This window comes from Platalea leucorodia (genome assembly GCF_965183815.1).
Source record: "Platalea leucorodia genome assembly, chromosome: 2".
Lineage (NCBI taxonomy): Eukaryota > Metazoa > Chordata > Aves > Pelecaniformes > Threskiornithidae > Platalea > Platalea leucorodia.
The window spans coordinates 37,942,859-37,966,356 of NC_138824.1; the positions used below are offsets into that span (position 1 = coordinate 37,942,859).

Consider the following 23,498-nt stretch of genomic DNA (forward strand, 5'->3'; position numbering starts at 1 on the left):
AGCGAGGCCGGGCCCGGCCTGAGGGAGGCCGGGGGCCGCAGGCAGGCAGCAGGCAGGCAGCAGGCAGCAGGCAGGCAGCAGGCAGGCAGGGCCCGCGCTCCACCGCCTCCCAGCCCCGCGGCGCCTCCTCCCCCTCTGCCCTCACTCCTTCCCTTCTCCGCCATGGCGGCAGCGGCTTCCAGGCAGGCCGCCGGACCTCCCCCGCCGCCGCCTCCCTCATCCCCGTAGCAGCCGGTCGCGGGCTTTGTTCGTCTCTCCCTGCGCCGCCTCCGCCCCTTCCCTCCGCTCCGCTCGCCTCCCTCCCCCGCCGGAGAGCTGGCCGGGCCGAGCGCCCGGAGAGGGCCGAGGGGCGGGGGAACGAGCGGGCCCCGCGTCCCTCCTCCGAGCGCCGGGGCTCCCCACAGCGCCCGGCGGCCCCGCTCCGGCCCGGCCCCGCCGCCCCGCCCCGGCGGCCCCAAGTTCTGTGGGTGAGCGGCGGCAGGAGGCGCCATGGCCGACAGGACGAGGGCGGCGCTCTCCGAGTCGGGCTGGTAAGTGGGGGCGTCCTCGGCTGCACCGCGGCCTGCCCTGCCGCCGGGGCCAGGCCTCGCCGGAGCCCGACCGCCGCCCCCTGCGGAGCAGGCCACCGGCCACGGCCGGGGGCAAGTGTATCTTTGCGAGTAACTCCGAGCAGCGGTGTGGGGTTTGGGGGGTTCTCCTGTTTTCGAAGCGTGCAGCAGTGAGGGGACCCCCCCGCACCCCCGAGCCCCGGGCTGGAGCCAGTGTGTCCCCGGGAAGGGGGTGCCGCCCCCCCGTGCGCTTGGGGCCTGTCGCTGGAGCGGCTTGTGCTCGCCGCGGGGAGCAGCTCCCGGCCCCGCTGGGTGCCCTGCGGAGAGGGGCGTCCCCCGGCCCCCCCCCCCCGGGGCGAGCCGCCCGCCGGCGGGGCCGTGAGCCTCCCCCGGGGCCTGCGGGGGCCGCTGGGCCTGAGCAGCGGCGGGGTCCGGCGGCGGCTGCGCTGCGGCCTGCCTGCCTCCCGACTGCCTGTCCCCGAGGCCTGCCTCGGCTGGGTGTCGGCGATAGTAAAGGCCAGGAGGCCTGGCGCTTGCCGGTAGTTTTATTGTTGTTAATGACACTGCGCTCCCTTTCAGCAAGGAAGATAAGATGGAAAAAGTGGAGTTAAAGTAGGGCAAATACGCACGTGAGGCTTGAACCCAGGTACTCGTGTTTTCTAGTGCGTCCTCATCGTTGGGCACACCATATCTGTTTTGGAACAAGGTGTTTCAATGAGCTGTGCTTTTCAAATACTTAGTATAAACTCTGCATCTCAGTTGCTAGCCTAGAGGTGTTTTGGCACTGTTGTTTGAAAGTTGATTTTTTTTTTTTAATTGATCAAAGTAATTCCCTTATTAGTGAACACTTAGTCTTTTTTCCTTACCTACTTACAAGTCATTCACCGAAACAAAAACTCAGTGCTAACTACCAAAACACAAAGCAACTTACCTTGGTTGTAATTGAGAAAAACTGCTCAAATTATGAGAATCATCGTTATTTCCAGTGGCATTTTGGGGATATTTCCATTCTGCTGTTTAACTTAATGGCGGTTCTCCTGGATTGTGATTTCGTGTATGGCTAAGTCGTAAAAGATTAAAACAGACGTCATATGGTTTAGAATAGAATAGACTATTTCAGTTGGAAGGGACCTCCAACGATCATCTAGTCCAACTGCCTGACCACTTCAGGGCTGACCAAAATTAAATTAGAGAAAATTAGTGTCTTTAGGTCTGCTTCTTGGATAAGCGTATCATATGTTTCAAAAATAGTGTTCTAAGCGGTACTAGGGTGCACAATCCTGTGATTCTGGCAATTAGCGAAAGAATGATTACTATTTATGTTTATTTTCATAATGTCATCATATTTAAAGGGAAGTTTTGACTGTAAATTGAAACTCACCCCCCACCTTTTCCATATTTATTCTTCTCTGAAGAGGAGAAAGCTTTCCCTAAAAGTAATTTTTATTTCCATAGTTTTCTTTACTTGCTTTCTATTGCCTATTCAGAATTTTATCATACGGTTTTCAATTCTTAGTTGTTTTACTACTTTGTCAGTTGAATGAGTGCCACTGGTAATTGTCTTTCAGGTTTTGTCAGTACAAATATGAGGTGCCTCTGAAATGATCTGTTATTCTGCAGTGTTTGGCTCTCTCCCTGGAGGCATATACTCTTGAATGGCTACAAACACTTGTTGTTCTTGCAATACTGCAGGGCGTGAGCCAAAAACAGAGGCTGAAAGATGATCCGGCAAATAGTGGGCTGATTATCAGATCCACTGGAATTATACCTCGACCTAGCTGCATTGGGAAGGGTAGTATGAAAGATGGGGGAAATGAATGCATGTACTTTTGAGGAATGTGAGGTGTAGTGGAAAAAGAATGCTTCAAAAATCTTGTTTCGCTAAGTGTTCATGCACTTCTGAAAATATAATAACCTAGACATCCATGCTTTTAACTGTTTTGCTGTTGCTCTTATGCTTATGACTTTTCTCATATTATTGGTAGATGTTAAAGTTACCTAACACACCTATGAGTAAGCCTTCAGGGGTATTTAATGTACTATATTTCTGACCACGCTTGACTACACTGGTAGTTAAATCATGTTCTGTACCAAATTAGTTGCCACTGTTGCTGTCACCTCATGTCAAAATAGTATGTTTTCTAGTACAAAAACGAAGCTGAGTTTATACGTTATAATCTGTCCCCACTTAAACTGCAGAAGCACCACTTGGTGTTTCAAACCAAGTAAGAAACTGTTGTTCTTCCATAGTTGCAAATCTGCTAGCTTGTGAGATACTGCCTGTACTGATGGGATTTTACTATAATTTTCTTAAATCTTTAAAGGTAAGAAGAGTTAATATAGACACTCGTTTATGTGAATTTCTGCAATTAGTTTTTATTTTTTATTATTCTGAATACAAAGTAAAGTTATTTTTCAAGTAAAGCAGTAACGGTGTAGTTAATATAGTATAACAGTAATATATGTATTTTTTTTTTCCAACTAGGTATTGCAAGAGAGTCATCCCTTGTAAAATTGCATGGAAATTTTTGATGTTTGCCTTTTAAGCTTGTTTCACTATATCCATTACATTTTTATCAGCTTTGAAAGATGAAGTTGCCCTACCTAGTAAACATAATAGTGGTAGCTAAAGCTGAGAATCTTTTTTTTTTTTTGTTGTTGTTTTTCTTTTTTGGTGGTGGTGTTTCATGAAAAATGAGTAAAAGACACCTGTAGTTTGTGTGCAGAATTGTAGTTTTTCTGAAGAGATGTCCTTGTAGCTGTCTTTAAAAGTATGCATTTTTTGAGGCTATTTCTTTTCATTACGCACTGCACTGTACTTTGGAATGAGATATTGGCTCCAACTTTAGAGATGAGATAAGGTGTGTTTGTATTATGTTGCAGCGAAAAAGATATTCTGTCTTGGAACAGTTGTTCTCTGTTAACTTTTTATTTAATTACCAGACACTTATGAGGAGGAAGGCTAATAGGCAGAGAAAATTACCTTTTTGTATTATAGTTACATTCATGAATTTTGGAAGCAATTTTCTAGTGTTGCCATTAAAATATAGAACTTAGTGGAACGTGAGTTATTGAATACAGTTTTCTTACGCAAAGTGAAGCCCAGAAGGACTGCAGAATACATCCTCCTTATGCAAACAGTGCATCGCAGAACACTTCTCACTGGCTTGCAACAGAATTTTTTGTTTGTTTTTTTGGAAGTCTCCCAGGTGGCATTTCACAAGAGAATATGACAAGCCAGGGCTTCTTCAGTGTCCTAGATCTTTGCAGAACTTGAGGAATTTATTACATGGAAATGCCGATACATTGCCAAAATGAACAATATGCCATGTCCTACAGCAGGTTTAGCCTGTGGCCCCACAGATCTCAGGTCTGGTGACTGATTGATCTCTGAATGTGGGAAAGGAAGACATGCAAACTGGATAACTAAAAAATTTCCTAGTACTAAAAGTGCACGTGAGTTCCTTGTCAAGTAGTACAGATTTTTTTTTTATTGCACTGTGTGATGCCATAAAAATTAGTAAGTCTAAGGCAAAAATATATATAGTCTTGTAAAACTTCACATATTTTGAAGATTATATAATCAGTGTTCCGACTATTAAAAGCTATTCCTAGAGATGAAGAGGAATTGGAATTGTACTGGCTGTTTGGAAACAAAAGAATACTGCTTTGTAATCCATGAGAAAACCCTTATATCAATGTAATTTTGGTTTTATATATTTTGTAAGAGAAAAACTATATCATTGGTGTATACCAAACTTTTAAACTGAATTTTAGGTATTTCAGCAAGTAATGTGCTGCATACTAGGTAACTTTAGATTTAAGATTGGTCTGTTCAAACTTGTTCTCTTGTAGGAGTAATCATGTGATGTGATCCAAGCTCTAAAGCTAAAGCAGGTGCATTCCTGGAAACGCAGGGAAGTGCTCAGAGGGGTGAATCTAACACCTCTTTCTAAGAGTGCAGCAGGAATTTGCCAAAGTAGTCAATTCCAGGATCCTGCAAGATGATCCACTTATTCTATGTTTTCTTTTGCTGTTACACTGAAACGTCTTTGGAAAGCTCAGCTGAAATTGGTCCCTGCATACGGAGCAAGCCCAGGCTGAAGACAAGATGTTCCTTAGACACAGGAATAACACAGTGATTCACAGGAGAGATGCATCTGTTTTGAGTTTCTTGACACTCCTTTTGTGATGCATGTAATTTTGTGAAGTTTGGTTGGTACCGTGAAATCTCAAAGTGCCAGTACAAAACAAAATGCTGCATCATTGCATCTTTTGTTCATTCAGGTGTACCCCTTACTGGATGGTCTGATCAGTTTGTATTCTTGCTAGATCACGAATAATGGGTAGTTAGAACCTGAATTCTTTATGTCATTTTCACTCTGGAGGAGCAGAAAAGGTCCAGCGTTTTACCTTCTGTTAAGGGAAACAACCCCAAGAAACTAATACAGATACTGTTGTTTTTTTGTTTTTTTTTTTTTTAATTTATTTTTTTTTAAAGAAGATGCTAGGTGGTAACAAATTACTGTATCAGATGGAATCATCCCAGTGTTTACAAGAAACTGATTTAGGGCTATAATTGAGTCAAAAAGGTGCAAAGAAGGACAGCTAAAATAAGGAGATGGACGGATGTAGGGGACTAACATGTTTGAAACCCCTCAATTTGCAGAAGAGAAAACTGAAGGGTGAGAACTTAGTGAAGTTTATGTAGTCTGCAGGCAGTACATAACATGAAAGTAGAACTCTTACTGGCCAAATACTGCAAGATTATTGCTCGCTGAATGCTGCAACATTAGAATTAGAGAGCACTTACCAAAGCTAGTAGCAGACTGGTTTGAAAATGGGTAAAATATTTGACCAAGGACCTCAACCAAATCCTGATTTGCCAAGGATAAAAGGTTATCCTGTGGATTAGTACCATTAATTAAAAGATGAGAGACTAGATAAACCAAGGATTGCTTCATGATGGAAAAACATTTCCAGTAGATTTCTGCTGGGATCCAGGGGTTCATCATATTAAAAAATAGTCTTAAGGAATGATAGTGTTGTGGCGCCATAGCAGTTTGTTGATATATGAGGATTGGTAAAATCTAAACTGATTGGGTAGTTGCAGCAAAATCTTATGATACCGTTGCCAAGTGCTTTCACATATAAATGTAGTGCAGTTTTGGTGAATGCCAAGTGATGCTCATGCAGGGGAGAATAATGCAAACCTATCCACCCAGTGATGAGCTCTGAATTTGCTAATATTACTTACTCAGAAAAGGGCAGTGGTCAGAAAGCTGTTAGGAATTGTTCACAAAGAATAAAATAATTGTTAGGTCATGATGTATATCAATGGTGTGTCCAAATCCTTAATAGTGCGCATTGGTGTAATCACCCTGGCGCAGCAAAGGTTTCATAGGCAGTGAAAAATTGGCTGAGAGGTGTGGGAGATCCTGTGTGCTGGGAAGGTGAAGATCTTTGGTCTGGAAAACAGAACAATAAGAGGAGAGGTGATAGAGGTCTACAAAATCTGTAGATCATACAGAAATGATGACTAAAAAGCAAGGATAGCTATTTTTTTTTTTACAAGAAGAATTAGGCCACCTAGTGAATTAAACCTGCTACCTGATGAAAACTAAAGTAGCTTTTCAAGCAATGTGTAATTAAATTGTGGAACTAAATTGCCACATGATATTGTGGAGCAGAAAAATGTAACTAACTGGCTTAAAATTGTAATTAGACAAAGTCAGGTAGGTATAGATGTACTGAATACTGAACTTTACAGTGGAGTTGTGCTACCGGCTCTAAAGTGGCTGAAAGCTACGATTATTCCAGATACTTCTACGTATTTGCTGTGTTTTACGTTCTTTACCTGAATCATCAGCTTCTGGCCACCCTTGAAAAAAGGGAACTGCGTCAGATAGACCTAGACTGCATAAGTAAAAGCATCGTTTATGTTCTTATTTTTAAGTCATAGGTAAGTGTCTTCACACTGTAGTTCTGCTGAAGAAAGGACTTTTTCCTCTTGATGGGAGGTGGGGGAAGAGGGAGTGGGGATTTGGAGAGAAATGAACAGGACTGTTGGAAACAGGAGAGACAGAAAAGACAAAGCAAGTGTGACAGTCTCCTATGCAGTCAGTCTCAGCTGTGATTTCCACTGCCTTACTGCAACTCAGCCTCCAGGTTTTCATTAGTTGCTGGGAGAGGCTTTACTTGCAACACATCTAAAGCTGAAAGTCCTTTAAATTGTTACAGACCTTTTTTTAACACCCACCTTTTCAGTGGCCTTACTTTTCTTGATATAGTGTGTCGCAGGTTGATTCTCTCCAGTCAATAAGTTTTGTAGGGATGTGTAGGCTTTCCATAGCTAGTCTCCTTTTTGGAGTCCTTGGAGATTTCTCAGGTATTTAGTCTTGTTTCAGAAGTTATTTCCTTAGCCTTATAATTCATAGGCTTTGCCGTCTTTTTGAGATGCAGGTTATTTATTAGGACAAGTGTCACTTAATGTGTTTGACTCAATGATGTAATAGTTTCCTTCTTTCTGCTTCTTTTTGTCCCCATGGTCTTTGACTGACCTTGTATTGAACAGTGCACGTTATCGCTGAGATGGAGATGTCTGCTGAGTTTCATAATATTTTCTATCAATTTGTCTATTGCTAAACTAATTGATACCTTCACCTAAACAAGGTGAATGGGTGGAGCTTGTTACACAATCGTGATTGACCACTTTGGGCTGATTTACCTCTTCCCTCCCACAAATTTAGCTTCTAAGTATACCGTAAGTGGAGCATGTAAAAAGATGATTTTGATGGGGATTTGAGAGGATTTGGGCAGGATGCAGTAGCAGCATGCTTGATTATTATTTGCCTTTTCCAACAAACCCAAATGAACTTCCCGATGGAAGAGTGAGTTAATAATAAAAGCAGCAGTATGTTTAGGAAGTCTACATTTTCCTGGTGGTCAGTATCTCTTACAATTTGAGCAAAAGTAGATGTAGGTGTGTTTTAAACTTGTGCGTTCCTGGAGATCTAAATTATTAGTCAGAAAGCCTGTGCCTTCTAGAAAGTGTAAATTTGAGACATTTGGAGTAAATGTTGGATATAGATGAACCAGGTCTCAGAAGAAAGCCCTTTGCAAAGATTTTGCATTCTGAAATCATGTTATGAGGGTCTTGAGATGGATGTTATTTTTCTCTCTTCAGCCTCTGCATGGTCACACTCCCCAGACCCTGAATCACTGAGCAGCAAGCTGGTACGAGGGTAGCTGGCAATTTTGGAGTGAGGAGCTGTTGTTGTTCATACTGATTACAAACTGATATTCAGTATGTTTTTATATGTGCATATTTTACGTAAGTGTTACTACTGGATAAAGTACAGCTTAATGTAAATAATACATGTAGGAGTATGTATGTAGAATTCTGAAGCTGTCCTGAAGCTTAACTTAGAATTATGCTTGGGTTTTAAATATCCTATACATTGGTTAATTTTTTATAGATTGCTTATTCAGTGGTAGTCATAACAATATAATTAAAGTAAATTTAAGACTGATTCTCCAAGCTGTGCATATTGTTCTTATTTTCAGGAATAGTACATTTTCTACTTCTTTAGAGCAAAAGGAGGGTATTTAATTCCAAAACCAATAATTCTAATACAGCTGACAGAAAGAAGGAAAGTCTCTCTGGGGGATGAATGGTATGTGAATATTTCTAATCACATTTTATGTAGTTAATGTAATGCATAGTTGTGAGGTGTCGGAATTTAGGAAGGCTGGACAGCTCTAGGAATGACGTACAACCTTTGAGAGAGCTGTTCCGCACATTTGAGGAAAAAGTAAGTTACTGGTTTAAATAATCTTTGTAAGACTAGCAATTAATTGAAGCATGATGAGCATTCTCACATTGGCATTATTTTGTGCCCTTCACTTTGAGAAATGTAGCGTAGGTATTAGAATTGGGAGTGACAGCATTAACTGACAGCAAGCAAAGACTTACTCTGAGAACAGACTGCTGAAATCTCTTCTTTGACAGAGAGCGCTGTCTGGGGAGCGTGGTCAAGACTGGCTTTTTCTTTCCTGTTGTTTGTCTCATAGTGCTCCAGGAACAGCTAGGAGCTGCTTGTGCTGTGTCACGTCTGAAAAAGAGCTGTTGAGGAAAGCCAGAGAAGAAGAAGCCATGTGTGTCCAGACAGCTTCAAGATACTCTCAGTGGTGTGGCAGCTGTGTCTTTGGCACAACCCCAGCCTTAGAATATCTGTGTTAAGTTTAACGCTTTAGGGTGGCTGCCAGCATTTTCCTGGGGAAATGTGAGTGAGAAACAGTATTCACAGCTTGTATCTGAGAAAAAAAGAATTTCATTAGATGAAGAAAGAAAACCCTCCTCATTGTTGTGACTTTTGTTTGTTGAATTGCTGTGGACTGTTATGAATCATGGAGTAGCAAATCTTCCCAAGGAGCAAAGTATGCGAGAGCTCTTGTCCAGTGCTTTCTGACTGCAGGGGCTGTTTCTAGCATCTGCTGTATTACAGCAGTGCCGCTTGCTGAAAGCTTATCTTAACAAAGTTTGGAGTTAGTGAGGTTATCTTGAGCACATCTCTGTATGTTACCTGGAAGAGTTCGACATTTTTGCATCACAGCTATTACTGCTGGATAACTGTGTGTGTACTTATCACTAAATCTCTTCTATTAAGTAGTTGTAGAGACTCATGTTAACATTTTTTTTTTTTTGCAATCTGCTGAGGTTTCACTGTGTTATATTCTTTTCCTGTTGTAAAATACAGTATGTTGTTATCTCAATATTTAAAAACTAATATAGATGTAAATCAGGATATACCATTGAAACATGGGCCAAAGGTGTATGCTATCCAGGACCCTTACAAAGTGCATTAATAACATTATTTTCCCATTTTATGAAGATAGGAAATCCCTTACTTAGCTCTGATATTGATGGCAGTATACTGAATAGGGAAAATACAACTTTCAACAACTAGATCATCTTGTTATGTAGTGTTGCTTGATAGAATGATAAAAATAGAAATTAGCATTTATTGTGGAAGCACTTCTTTCTTTTGGTTGATATTACCATAATTACTGTTAGGGTTATTGTACAGTGGGAATGGGTGAGACTTGAAAAGGCATCAGGGCACTTAAGTTTAATAGGAGGTTCCAAGTACATACTGTTTTTTATTTGTTAAACTGTGATCCTGTATCCAAGACAGTTTTAAATACAAAGCAGAGATGTTGAATTCTAAATTACTTTTTAGAATGGTAACACTAATGAAGTGATACATCTTTCAACAACTTAGAACACTTTCTGTTTTATAGTTGAAAGTACTTGCAAGTGCTAAGGTTTTCATTCAACTGTTATTTGAAGGATAGTGCGAGGGGAAAAAAAGTCAGCGAAGGAGCCGAAGAGAAGATAGGTGATTTTCAAGGGTCTGGTTCTGACTGCAGAGTAGTGATTCCTGAATGAGGTATATTTTGTGTTGAAGCGATGAGCTGCTTAGGAATACTGAGAGGATCCTTCTGGAAAAAATATGATCCATCAAGCTGTTTTTTTTTCAAAACAGAACGTATAATTTGCACAGTCATGTTTCTTGGTTTTAAAAACTTATTCAGGGTTGTGTTTTTTAATTCAGTTGTGATGTACATATACATCTGTGTAATAGACATGATTATTGATAGGCTTGAGAGTTGCTGTTCAGCTAGTTTAAGAAACATCTTGGAGTTCTGCCTTGTGGTATGTACATGCCAAATTCCTCTGCAACTTTTCACTTGAGTGCTATCTGCAATGTTTTATCTATTTTTGATACAAAATAATATCAAATTTGTTTGTAACTATGAAAATCAGAGTAAATGAAGGAAGTGGATGCACCAATGTGTATACTTAATATTTTAAGCTAAACCTGTTTGAGTTTGTTTAATAGCTAAAATTGTTTTTGAGTATGTAGCATATAAGGATTTCAAACCATTTTTGTGTCATCAAATAAAGCTAAGTATATAACAGTTTTACTTTTTTTTTTAATGGCTGATGAAGTCTCTCACTGTCAAATTGGCCTGAAACTTTTCTTGCGTGCATTTCAGAATTTCCTTTTGAAGGATTGGCTAAACTGGAGGAAATCCCTGTGGAATGAGAAAATGAGGAAACAAGAACTTGGAGTGGTGTTTTGTGTTTTTTTTTTTTTTTTTATGCTTGAGGTGTTGAGTTTTGTTAATCCACCAAGTTTTCAACCTTGATAGATACCTATTACAGAAATTCATGATCGATGCTCATTATGATCTTGGACACTTAGGCAAAAACATTGTCTATTGTGTGGTTTTTGAGGTGGAAAAAGATCTCCTTGGACAATGCTGCTAAGATTTTACTAGTGTGTAGTTTCCTCTGAATTTGGGAATGGGGAAGAGAAGGGAAGAGGAAATGTCTTTCTAATCATTTCATTACTCACTGTCTCTTCTGTTTTCTTAGTTTACATTTCAGTTCCTAACCTAACCATGTCTCCATATGATAATAACATGAAGAACTGGAAAACGCTTAATTTAGTCTAGAATAGTAATTGCTGTTACATTCTAGCTATGATCATATTTTCTTCATGCTATAGCACTGGAGAGATGAACTTAGGGCTTTATAACTGCAGAATTCCACTCAGACGTTTTCCAGTTACTTCTTTAGGTTTGAGTTTCTGATTTTTTCTTTTGTTTTTTTTTTCTGTGCAGAATAATTACTGTGTTCCATTGTTGTTTGATTCTTAAATTAATAACATAATTTTTTATCTTCAAGTAACAGTTAGTAATAATGGAGTTTCCCCCTCCTTCCTTCCCCTCTCCCCAGTTACTGGCTGACCAGAAAAAGTAATTTTCTATCAGATGAAATGTTTCTGTGGCTGACTTTGGAAGGAAAGGAAGTGAAAGCTTAAGTTAGAGCATCATGCAAAAAAAAGCAGGGAGAATAAAGACTGTGTGTTGCCCTCCTGTTATGCATCGGCTGGCTGGGAGGTTAGATGAATCTCTTGAGTGTTAGAGCCCTTAATTTAAATCCTTCCTCTTCCTGAGCCCGCAGTGCTAAAATACTAAATTGAAAATATTAATTAAACCAGAGAATATGAAAATAAAGCCTAGTAGTGAAGGAACTACTTGGACACCTGATTTTTACCTGTTATTTCAAAGAATGTTTAAGTAAACCATATGAAAGGGAACATCATTTGGTGTCTTAGCCATGTTTCTTTTTTGTGCTTTGTTTATCGCAGTAGCAGTGAAGTGCAATGCAGGTTTTCTCTTGTGCAAACTGTTCTTTTAATTCTTACAAGCTTTGAAAAAGTGTTTGCTCTAGTAAAACTTTGCTGCAATAGCTACAAGCATTTTAATAAAAAATACTATCAGTTAGGAAAAGTGTGCTCCTGGTTGCATGTTCAAACTGCGCTTATGAATACCTAACATGGTTTTGCAGTAGTTTGGCTGATCACCTTCATATTTTTTGCAGACCTATGTTTTTCTGTATGTCAGTAGTTGAATGAGACTTAGTAGCTCATGTGTGGCTGATGAACTGCAACTTAGAAATAATTCTTGGAAGCTCTTTAACAGATGCAGTAGTATTTTTCAGTTTTAGAAATATGTGAATCTCTGTAGCTGTAGAGCTTTTCAAATTGTAACACGTCTTAGTGTGTGTTCTTTTACATTGCATGAGTGTGCATGCCTTTACACTTCTTATTTTTTTTTTGCAAATATGCCATAAATACAGTTTTAAAGGTCTGTAGAAATGGCTATTTCTAGCATAAAGTAGAATAAAAAGAAACCTGCCACTTCTGCAGGGTTGAAAATAGCTTCTCCCTATTCAGAAAAATTGGCTATTCTGAGTTAAAATTATGCCATAATAGTAATAGAGATGTGTGTATTTTAAGCATTGATGACCACAGCTGTAAAAGAAATTATTTTTTGCTTGGCATTTTCAGTTATAACATATTCTTCTTTGTTTAGTAGTGAGTACTCATCTTTGTCTTCTGAGCAGGTTGTAACTTCTTGTTTTGTTTGTTTTTGTCAGTTTTGGTATGTAGGAGGGAGGGATGTGCATGGAGTGTCTTCAAAAGTTATGTTTTTTTTAGTTAGGGAACTAGAGCCAATTCTTTAAGAACAGTACCCAGTACAGCAGCTATTCTTGGGGACTTTGTTTTGGTGATAAAATTCTGATTTAAATATTTCAGATAAAACTGAAGGCATTTGCTTAGCATCTTGCTTTGTGAGTTAGCAGACACTGGGGATGTTAAGCTTCTGTTATTTCCGAAATTAATCTGAAGTGTTCTTGAAGCAGAAGTAGTCCAGGTCTTTGACACTGATATGGAAGACATGCTTTAATAACAAAATACCAATTAATAATGTTTCCAAGTTTCGTTTTGTAGTTTTATGGTTCAGTACTGTTTCTGTGTGGTAATAAAGTGAAATTTTACAGCTTGAATTGAGAAATATTAATAGTCTCCCTCATGAGTAGAGTTGATAAGCTAAATAAGGTGATTACAAATGATCAAAATTATACTTGATCTACTAAAGATATAGCCTTTTCTTACTTATATGTATGACTATTATATGTTATATATTCCAGTCTCAATAAGCCAACTGTTAAGTGTCCTTACTGGAAAAAATGCACAAAATGTTCCTTTGAGAAAGCATTTTTGGGAATTAATTCTTATAAAGATGCTAGGTTTTGCTTTGTTTTGAGATACTCAAAATATCATTTAAAAAAAAAAGATAGCTTGGGCAACATCTGGAGAGGCTATCCTAGTCCCAGCCTTTGCTCAAAGCAGGGCTAACTCCAAAGTTACATCAGCTTGCTGAGGGCCTTGTCTAGTTGAACTCTGAATATCTCCAAGGTGGCCTGCTCCAGTGCTTAGCCACTCTTTGGGAAAATTTTTCTCTCCCTTATGTCTAGTTGAGATATCCAAGTTTCAGCCTGTGTCTCTTGCACTTTATCATTTTACTCCACACCTCTCGGAATTGGCTTTGTCTCCTTAAACCACCTTCAGATAGTGGGGGCAGGGGGAGGGGAATGAGTTCCTCCTTTGGCCTGCGCTTCTTCAGGCTGAACAAACTTGACAAACCAAATGGCGCTCTCAGCTTCTCCTCCTATGACCTGGGCTCCAGCCCTCAAAACATCTTAGCGGCCTGTCTTCGGTTTGTTGGTCTTCTCTCATAATGGGGACCCCTGAAATTAGACACGATATTTTAGATGTGGCTTTGCACTGGGAGGAGGGGAATAATCATGTCTCTTAATTTGCTGGCTACAGTCTTGCTACTGCAGCCCAGTATGTCATTAGTCTTTACCACTGTATGGGCACGCTGGTTTGTGTTCAGATTGTTCGTCACCATGAACCCACAGAGCTGCTTTTTGTCCAGCCGCTTCCCAACCTCAGTGGTTGCAGGGGGTATGGCTTGGTGCATATCTTTGAGCTCCGTGATGTTCCTTTTGGCCAAAGAACTGCTATGGTGGTGCTTCTTGCATCGTTCAGTTTTTACTCGCATGTCACCTCCTGCACCTTTCCTCCCCACAAGAAAAATGAAAATTAGTTCTGTTACATTTTTCCTGATGAAAAGTTATTTATCTCTTTTAAACTATAAAGGGGTTATGTTAATATAATTTTGACATGCTTATGCTAGCACAAGCAATGCTGATGTGTAGTGAAAAAACTAATGTACTACTTGATTATAGAAAATATGATATATAGAAAGTAAATACTTAATATGAACCATTACTGGAATGCCTTTTTTGGTCTGGCAGCTACTTAAACTTCTGATTTCTCAAATTTAATAACTAGAGACTACCACAGTAGTGGTAGTGGAAGTGATATTTTGAGTAGTGGTAGTGGAAGTGGTACTTTGAGTTAACTTTGATACAGATCCAAGAAACTTGAATTGTTCTGTTCCCCATGCACATCTTTCCTTGCTCAGTCTCCACAGTAGATGATCTTGCGCTGTCCTTTGCTGTGTCAATCAGTTTCTGTCCCAGCACTGTGTCTCTAATCAAGTCCAATAACTGATGTCTGTAGAGAAGCCTGAGAGTGTGACAAATACACGGAGATGATGTCTCAGAATGTTTCTGTAGCTTTTAACTTGTTTTATCAGCAATTTCCTCAGCTGGACGTTTCATTTCTATTAAATAGACTTTTGATTAATTTCTTCTGCATGGATCTGTGCAGTTGTTTTTTTGAACCTATGTAAAATTTTAGCAGCCACAGAATAGTGAATAACAATTTTGTATGCTGTATGAAGCACCCTTTTCCTAAGTTTGCTGAATTTCACACTTGCTAACTCAGAGACAGTGAATAACCAATCCCTTTTTACCTCTTTAATGTCACTTGCAACCATATAGATATGTTAAATCCCTTCTTCAGTCTTTTTCATGGTGAAGAAGCCTATTCTGTATCGTTAATCTTCAAAAGAAAGGTGTTGTGTGTGTTTGATCCGCTTTGTTACTGTCAAATACAGAAGGGCAGACAGAAGACCCCCCTGAAAGGGGGCAGAGTTTAGGAAAGGAAGTGATCTGATGAGGACAAGGAGAAGGAGGAAAATGAAGGGAGATACCTTGTAGATAGGTATCATTCAGTCTCTGTCATTACAGAGGAAAGTACCAAATGACTGAGAAAACGTGATGTGATGCAGGTTATTATTCAACCCCCTACCCTCTGGAAAAAGTCAATTAACAGCTTATTAAGGTAAATATAATGCATAATAAATTACACGCAAGTTTCAAAATGTGGCCTTTGGGTGGTGCCTTTTAGCCCCTCATGTACTTGTGAGTTTGGATAGAAGACTGAGTGTAAGAGTGTGAACACGCATTTGCAGTTACAAGAGGTGGGGCTTGGCTTGCACAGGCTTCTGTGAGACTTGGTGACTGGATGTTGGTGTGTTCCTATGTCGTTAAATATGCAGAATAAAAAGGTTTAGCTTCATCATGCCATCTCCCTCTGTAAAGATGATATACCTGGTTTACTACTTGGCAGATGAAGGCTGTCATCAGTTATACTTCTCAGCTGAGAGGTGGTTATTGCTTGGGATGTCTTATCTCAGCTGGTTCTTGCTCATCTGCCTGCATCCATTGGAGTCCTGACCCCATCGTATACTGTGAATTATGTTTTTCTGTGCAATGCAGATGTATATTTCACTCTGTACTGCTTAGCTTAACATTACTTCCTAAATGTTGTGACACACACTTGATTTCACTGTTTCTTAATCGGAATATTAGGGCATAAACTTTTAAGTAACTTGCATTAAAGAAAGTAAGTAGTCCTGTTCTGAGTCACAGCATCATATGATTACTTGACTCTATTGATGAAATGAAAAATAAGCTGAAAATAAGCTTTTGAGAGATAAGGAAATCTGAAAAGTGTGGTTGTCTTCAGGCTTGTGCCCTCCACTCCTAAAACTAAACTCATTATTGTAAACTTTGCCCTTTGACTGCCATGACTGCCTGCTGCAGTGCCCTTGGTGTTCTCTAACGCCTGTGTCCTATCATGCCTTCGTTTCCTTCTCATGGTCTGTCCTACCCCACAACACATTTGGCTGCTTCTCACGTCCCTCTCTGTTTGGCAAGCACCAGCATGTGTTATGGCTGGTTTGGAGCTAGGCGAATGCTTCAATTGACCAGTTTATTGCTGCTGCTCAAAATGGATGAGAGCCAAGTTCTGCTTCCCTTTTCCACAATGCAACTGCTAATTTGTATGTCTTGCTTCTACCCAGCAGCTGATTTCTGTAAAACTTAGGGGAACTCGGTGTCTTTGAGACCTCTGTTTCTCTGTCAAATTTGGCTGAAATTGGCCTACAGGATTAGAATTCATTGGTGTGACAGGGCTGCTGGACAGACTGCGTAATATATAATCATTGTTTTCTAAGGGTAATTGAATTCAACTGCATTTTAAAAACTTTTGGATTTGTTTGCTAAAACAAAAATGAAGAAACTAGACTTCATGTGAAACCGTTTATCTATTTAATCTGTGAAGTGTTTGCTTTTTCCACGTATTGAATACAAAAGAAAGGAGACAACATTTGGCAAAACTGTCTGTCTCTTCCTTATGCGCATTAGTTTGGCAGCTAGAGTGTTTCAGTGTAGGTTAAATGGATACCAGCTCAGGCCCTGGGGATTTGAACCATGTATTCTGCCTCCTGCAGGAGAGTACTTTGTGAATCCATAATGTACACTTCGGTGAAATAGTCTTTCTTCTTTGATGCCATTCCACGTTTTATAAATACTCAAACTTCCTTTAGAGTTGCCTCAGCATTTCAGGCAAATTACCCCTTAGGCTTAGTGAATCAGTCTGGTGTTTTTTTGTTGTTGTTTTTTTTTTGTGTGTGTGTGTTTTTTTTTTTTTTTCTTTGTCTCTGTGTGTATTTTAACATTTGGAGCAACTTCAACAGAAGTAATTGACAAAGGCTCAGATACCTAGCACTGAAACTGTGGAGACATGCTAATGTTCATGCAGTGCGATGATTTGAATTCTAATTTTTGTGCACAATGTTATTTGTTGTACAATTATCCACTGCAGTTATTCTTTGCTAGTAAAATGTGCAGCTGCGGTGAAGTGTTTTTAATTCCTTTGTGTTTTCAGAAGCAGAAACTAAGCTCATCATTCAAGACAGGTTGGAAGTGACCATATCCTGAAAGAATTGTGAGATAGATAAAATTTCAACAGGTGCAGAAAGGGTTTTATCAGAATACGTCCAAAATAAAAATGGCTGAGAGGGATGTTCTTGTCCTATGATTTAGTTTATAGGGCTTATATGGTTATTGGCAGATAATTATCCTGCAAAGCATAAGAGAATAATTTTTGAGGAGATTCTCTTCATAGAAAACAGAAGTTTCAGTGCATCTTATCTTGATTTGTCACAATGTCTTCAAAATAAGGAAGATGATGGTCCTAAGCATTGCTTTGCAAGTTTTACTTTTCCCCCACTCTATGATGAGGCACCATGACTTTGTCCTAACTTTAAGTTAGTCATGTTGTTCTCTTCTCCCTGGGAATCAGAAAGCAGAAGTTGTGAATTTAATTTCTTTATTCATCCTGACACATTAGTTTTGCTCGCTACCACCTCCTCCCTTACCTGGCAGAGATCAAGAGCAGGTGCATACTAAGGTGGTTAGGTTTTAATACTTCAGATGGAAGTAGACTGGAATTTAACTATCTGTGAAACTTGTAAGGAAAACAGAATGTGAAGTAGCTGGGTGGGGCGGGAGGTGTATTAACAAAGGGTGACAGAATTGCAGGTAATTCTAAGTTTCAATTAATCTGCAGTACACTGAATAGATAACAAGAACATGGGTCTTCTGTTGCTGTGTTTCCACATTTGCTAACATATTAACTCCAGTCAAATAACTCTAAAGCAAGAAGAGAAAAAAGAGGAGAAAAGGAGAGAAAAGCATTTAAAAAAAGCAGCAAGTTATCTGACAAAATGGCTGTCATGCTAGTTACCTGTTTACGACAATAAAGAGACTTCGTGTTGCTCCATTCTTTCTGGATATCCTTTCTGAATACTGCTGAAAGAACATCAGACTGCAGAAAACTGAGTGGTTTCGGTTGAAGTGATGTTATAAAAAAAGCGCAGAGACAAGTTTACTTATTTTGTCATTTGTTTTCTAGCTTTTTTCTTCATCCTTATATTTCACTTCTGTCACCCTTTTTTTGTCTGGGTCCTTTGCATTTCTTCATACCGAAGCTTGCAGTTTTCAGTCATATGAGCAGTTTAAAGAGATTTTTTTTGGTCAAGGGAAAGCTGCAGTGTGTAAATGCTGCTGATGGCTGGAGCTGAACACCTCAAGTCTTAGGCCCTGTTCAACACCCCTCTACACCTCATGTCTTGCTTACAAATTACCCCATCTCACCTCACTAGTAAACATAGGTAGAGCTGTGAATATGCTTGTACTTAATGTTATAGGTTTCAATGATATATTGTAATGTTGCCTCTAGAAGATGGAGCTGGAGTTAATTCAGACCCATTAAAATTTTCAAACTTACAAGCAGAATGCATTAATTTAATTCATATCAGGAATACTTTGTGATGTGCGTGTTACTCTACAGTTTGTTGTGAGGTAGAGACTTCACACTGAAGTTTGTGATTGCAGTTGTTAGCATGGAGATCAGGAATTCTCTCCATCAGTCAAACTTCAGGGGAGATACGGGTGTGTGATTACGCATGTGAAGTTAGGCAAAACGCATGGTAAAGGGTTTGTACTGGCTGTGGAAGAATGAGATGATGCCTGGTTCGGGAGAGAGTCTGTGAGTAAAAAGGGAGTTCTCTGATCAAATTTGTATGGACAAAGCAATGTTATGAGATCAGCACTGTGAGTCATATGGCTGTTTGACCAGTCTTCCTGAAAGCCAAATTTTCTGTTGTCAAACCATTTAACTTCTCTTAACTTCTCAGTAGTAAATAGTGTAAGTGCAGGCAGTGACTCTTGATCTTTCAAAGAGTTATCAGTAATGTCGAAGAGATGGGGACAGGCATGTTTGTGGAGAGGGATGTGAAAATGGTCTCATGAGGAACATATTTTTTTTTAATTTTATTTTTGAGCAGACATTGGCTAGATCCTTAAATCTGTAAAGACAAAATAAATAGTTGGCCATAAAGGGTAAGCATAGTCCTGAGTGTACAGCAAGCCTTTACTGAGTTGTTTAGGTAGGCATTTACAGCTTGTCAGTGGAATATAGAGGAGTGAAAAGTGAAATGTCTTCTATTTAATCTCTTAGTTGATTAGATCAAAATTTTCCTGTGTTCAGTGTGAATTAAAGAGCTCTGGTGTATCAAAAATATTTCTGAACATATAAGGTCATGAGGAAATTTTGTAGCGTGTATATTTGACATCATGACATTAATAAAATACATGTTGCCGGAATAGAAGAATGGCAAGCCAGGTGCCAAGTTGCATTGTCTGAGTGTACTTACCAAAGTACTCTTTACCTACCTCCCTGTAGATGTTATTGAGTCTCTCTGTAACACTTTGCTGATGATCTCATTTTTGGACAGTGATGGAGAGAAGACTGCTTTGCATCAGATACAGAAGGCTGAGAAGTGAAAGGGTGGGAATTCTGACTAGGGACGGAAGCAGAGCGATGAGGAAAGCTGGAGTTGGCATCTTCAGAAGTGCAGAGCCTATGACTGTTGTACATTCAGTGCATACCTCTAAATTCGTATGAAAATGCTAACTACTCAGACAAAAAAAAGTAATTGTTTGAGCAGGGCATTCAAAGTTAATGCTTGTCTTTTTGACGCATTTAACTAAAACCTCACTGTGCTTAATTCTCTATTGTGAAAGGAAGGTAATGTCATTTCACCTTACAGAAGGCAGGTTTAATTATTTCATATCGTTCACTTGGATTCTCTGATGACAATATCGTAACAACAATAATAATAAAAAAAAAAAAGGGTGGCATAATTTTGTATTTACTGTGGACTGCAAATAGTAGCTATTGAAAAGGTGTCACCAAGGTCAGAAAAGGGATCCTGTATCCTCCCCGCACCAGGCCGAAGGCAGTAGCCTAAAGGAAAGGAGCGAATGGAGGCAAGTCCATGCTCAGGGCGGCAGGTGACCCCCCTCCTTGCCCACCTTGCCTTCCCAGGTGCTTCTGTACAACAGGTATGAGGCTCTGGATGTGGAAGGCCTGTCAACGGATGATGTGGATGACTGTCCATCTACACCAGAGGTGTTGCCAAGGTCAGAAAGGCCTACCCATGGTATCATGACCACCTCCACGAGGAAGAAAAGACAGGTTATAGTTGTAGGCGACTCCCTTCTGAGGGCAACAGAGGGTCCAATGTGCCAGACAGACCCTCCTCTTAGGGAAGTCTGCTGCCTCCCTGGGGCTCGGGTTAAGGACATTACTAGGAGGCTTCTTAGCCTGGTACGGCTCTCGGACTGTTACCCATTACTGCTCTTCTGTGTGGGTGGCGATGAAGGTGCAACATGTAGACCAAGGGTGATCAAAAGAGACTTCAGGGCCTCGGGACAGTTGGTAAGGGAATCTGGAGCACAGGTTATTTTTTCCTCTCTCCTTCCAGTTGCGGGCAGTGACATTGGAAGAAACAGATGGGCCTAGTCTCTTAATACATGGCTATGTGGCTGGTGTCACCACCACAATTTTGGGTTTTTCAATAATGGGATGGCCTACATGGCACCAGGCTTGCTGGCATCAGATGGGATTCACCCTTCTCAAAGGGGGAAGAGGGTCTTTGCTCACAAACTGGCGGGGCTCATTGACAGAACTTTAAACTAGACTTGAAGGGGGATAGTATCAGGCTTACTTGTGACAAGCTGTGGGACAACATGCCGGGGTAGAGGGACGGGGTGGAAGTGAGGGCCCTCAACCTTGTTGCTCTGAGGCGTGCTGGGTACAGTACAGCACACTTGAAGTCTTACAGAGATGAGCCAGAGGCTCTTGAGGTAATAGGAGCCAACAGGGAAACACCGGTGAAATAACAAAGGAATTAAGGGCTGTTCCTCGAAGGAGGTGACATGGCCGACAGCCCAGCTGAAGCGCCTCTACACCAGTGCACGCAGCATGGGCAACAAACAGGAGGAGTTGGAAGCCACAGTGCTGCTAGAAAGCTACAACCTAGTTACCATTACTGAAACTTGGTGGGATGAATCCCATGACGGTAGCGTGGCTGTCTGACTACAGGCTGTTCGGAAGGGACAGGTGAGGAAGGAGGGGTGGAAGGGTTGCCCTCTACATCAGGATACAGATAGAGTGTGAAGAGCTGTCTCTGAAGAATAACCACAAGCTGGTTGAAAGCTTATGGGTAACAATCAGAGACCAAGGCAACAAAGGGAACTTTGTGGTTGGTGTCTACTACAGACGGCCTGATCAAGGGGAGCCTGTTGACGAAGCCATCTTACTCCAGCTACAAGGAGGCATCACGCTTGCAGGCTGTTGCTTTGCTGGGGGACTTCAGCCACCCCGACATCTGCTGGAAAAGCAGCATGGTGAGCTGTAGGCAATCCAGGAAACTCCTGGAATGCACTGAGGATAACTTCTTAAGCCAGGTAATAGACAGCCCTACCAGAGGGGATGCAATACTGGACCTGATGGAAACCAACGCAAGCGAACTAATCGGTAACGTCAAGATTGGAGGCAGCCTGGGCTGCAGTGATCACGCGCTGGCGGAGTTCACAGTCCTGAGAGATATGGGTTAGGCAAAGAGTAAAGTCTCAGGACCCTGAATTTTAGGAAAGCAAACTTCCAGCTGTTCAAGGAATTAGTCAATAGGACCCCCTGGGAAACTGCCCTCAGGGACAAGGGAGCAGAACAGAGCTGGCAGGTCTTTAAGGATGCTTTCCACAGAGCGGAAGAACTCTCGATCCTCAGGTGTAAGAAATCATGCAAGGAAGGCAAGAGACTGGCGTGGATGAGTTGAAATGTGCGGGTCAAACTAAAGGGCAAGAAGGAAGTGCACAGGCAGTGGAAGCAGGGACAGGTATCTTGGGAAGAGTATAGGGACATTGCCTGGTTGTGTAGGGATGGGGTCAGGAAGGCCAAGGCAAGGCTGGAGCTGAATTTGGCAAGGGATGCAAAGACTAATAATCTTCTACAGGTATGTCAGCCAGAAAAGGAAGATCAAAAAAAGCGTACGCATCGGCTGAACACAACTGGCAAACTGGTAACAATGGACGAGGAGAAGGCTGAGGTACTCAACAGCTGCTTTTCCTCAGTCTTCACTGGCAACCTCTCTTCCGACACCTCTCAAGTAGATGGACTGCAAGGCAGGGACTGGGTGAGCAAAGTCCTTCCCACTGTAAGTGAAGATCAGGTTTGAGACCACCTGATGAACCTGAACATACACCAAAGTCTATGGGACCTGACGACGGGATGCATCCCAGAGTCCTGAGGGAATTGGCTGATGGAGTTCCCAAGCCACTGTCCATGATATTTGAGAAGTCATGGCAGTCCAGTGAAGTCCCTGGTGACTGGAAAAAGGGAAACATTACATGTATTTTTAAAAAGGGTAAAAAGGAGGACCCTGGGAACTACCGACCTGTCGGCCTCACCTCTGTGCCTGGGAAGACTGTGGAACAGATCCTCTTAGAAGCTATGCTAAGGCACATGGAGGACAGGGAGGTGATTTGAGACATCCAGCATGGCTTCACCAAGGGCAAGTCCTGCCTGACCAACCTAATGGGCTTCTATGATGGAGTGACTGCATCAGTGGACAAGGAAAGAGCTGTGGATATCATCTATCTGGACTTCTGTAAGGCCTTTGACACAGTCCCCCACAACATCCTGTCTAAATTGGAGGGATATGGATTTGATGGGCGGACTGTTCAGTGGATGAGGAATTGGTTGGACTGTTGCATCCAGAGGGTAGTGGTCAGTGGCTCAATGTCCAGATGGAGAACAGTGACGAGCGGTGTCCCTCAGGGGTCCGTTCTGAGGCCAGTGCTGTTCAATATCTTCAGCAATGACACAGTGGGATCGAGTGCACCCTCAGCAAGTCTGCAGATGACACCAAGCTGAGTGGTGTGGTTGACACACCTGAGGGATGGGATGCCATCCAGAGGGACCTGGACAAGCTCAAGAAGTTGGCCCATGTGAACCTCATGAGGTTCAACAAGGTCAAGTGCCAAGGTCCTGCACCTGGGTCGGGGCAACCCCCAGTATCAATACAGGCTGGGGGATGAAGGGATTGTATGCAGCCCTGCCGAGAAGGACTTGAGGGTACTGATAGATGAAAAGCTGGACATGAGCCGGCAATGTGCTCTCGCAGCCTAGAAAGCCAACCGTATCTTGGGCCGCATCAAAAGAAGCGTGGCGAGCCGGCCGAGGGAGGTGAATCTGCCCTTCAACTCCACTCCGGTGAGACCCCACCTGGAGTACCTGTCTAGCTCTGGGGTCCTCAGCGCAGCAAAGGCATGGAGCTGTTGGTGCAGGTCCAGAGGAGGGCCACAAAAATGGTCAGAGGGATGGAACACCTCTCCTATGAAGAAAGGCTGAGAGAGTTGGG

General features: G+C 41.5%; 1 protein-coding gene across 1 annotated transcript in view; it reads left to right on the forward strand.

Moving 5' to 3' along the window:
- The first annotated feature begins 293 nt into the window (after positions 1–293).
- The window catches only part of TDRD3 (tudor domain containing 3), a 120,911-nt gene continuing 97,706 nt past the window's right edge, over positions 294–23,498 (forward strand). The window contains exon 1 of the mRNA XM_082337878.1: positions 294–530. Within this exon, the coding sequence (XP_082194004.1) occupies positions 490–530 (41 nt within the window). The 5' untranslated portion in view covers positions 294–489. The remainder of the gene's footprint in view (positions 531–23,498) is intronic.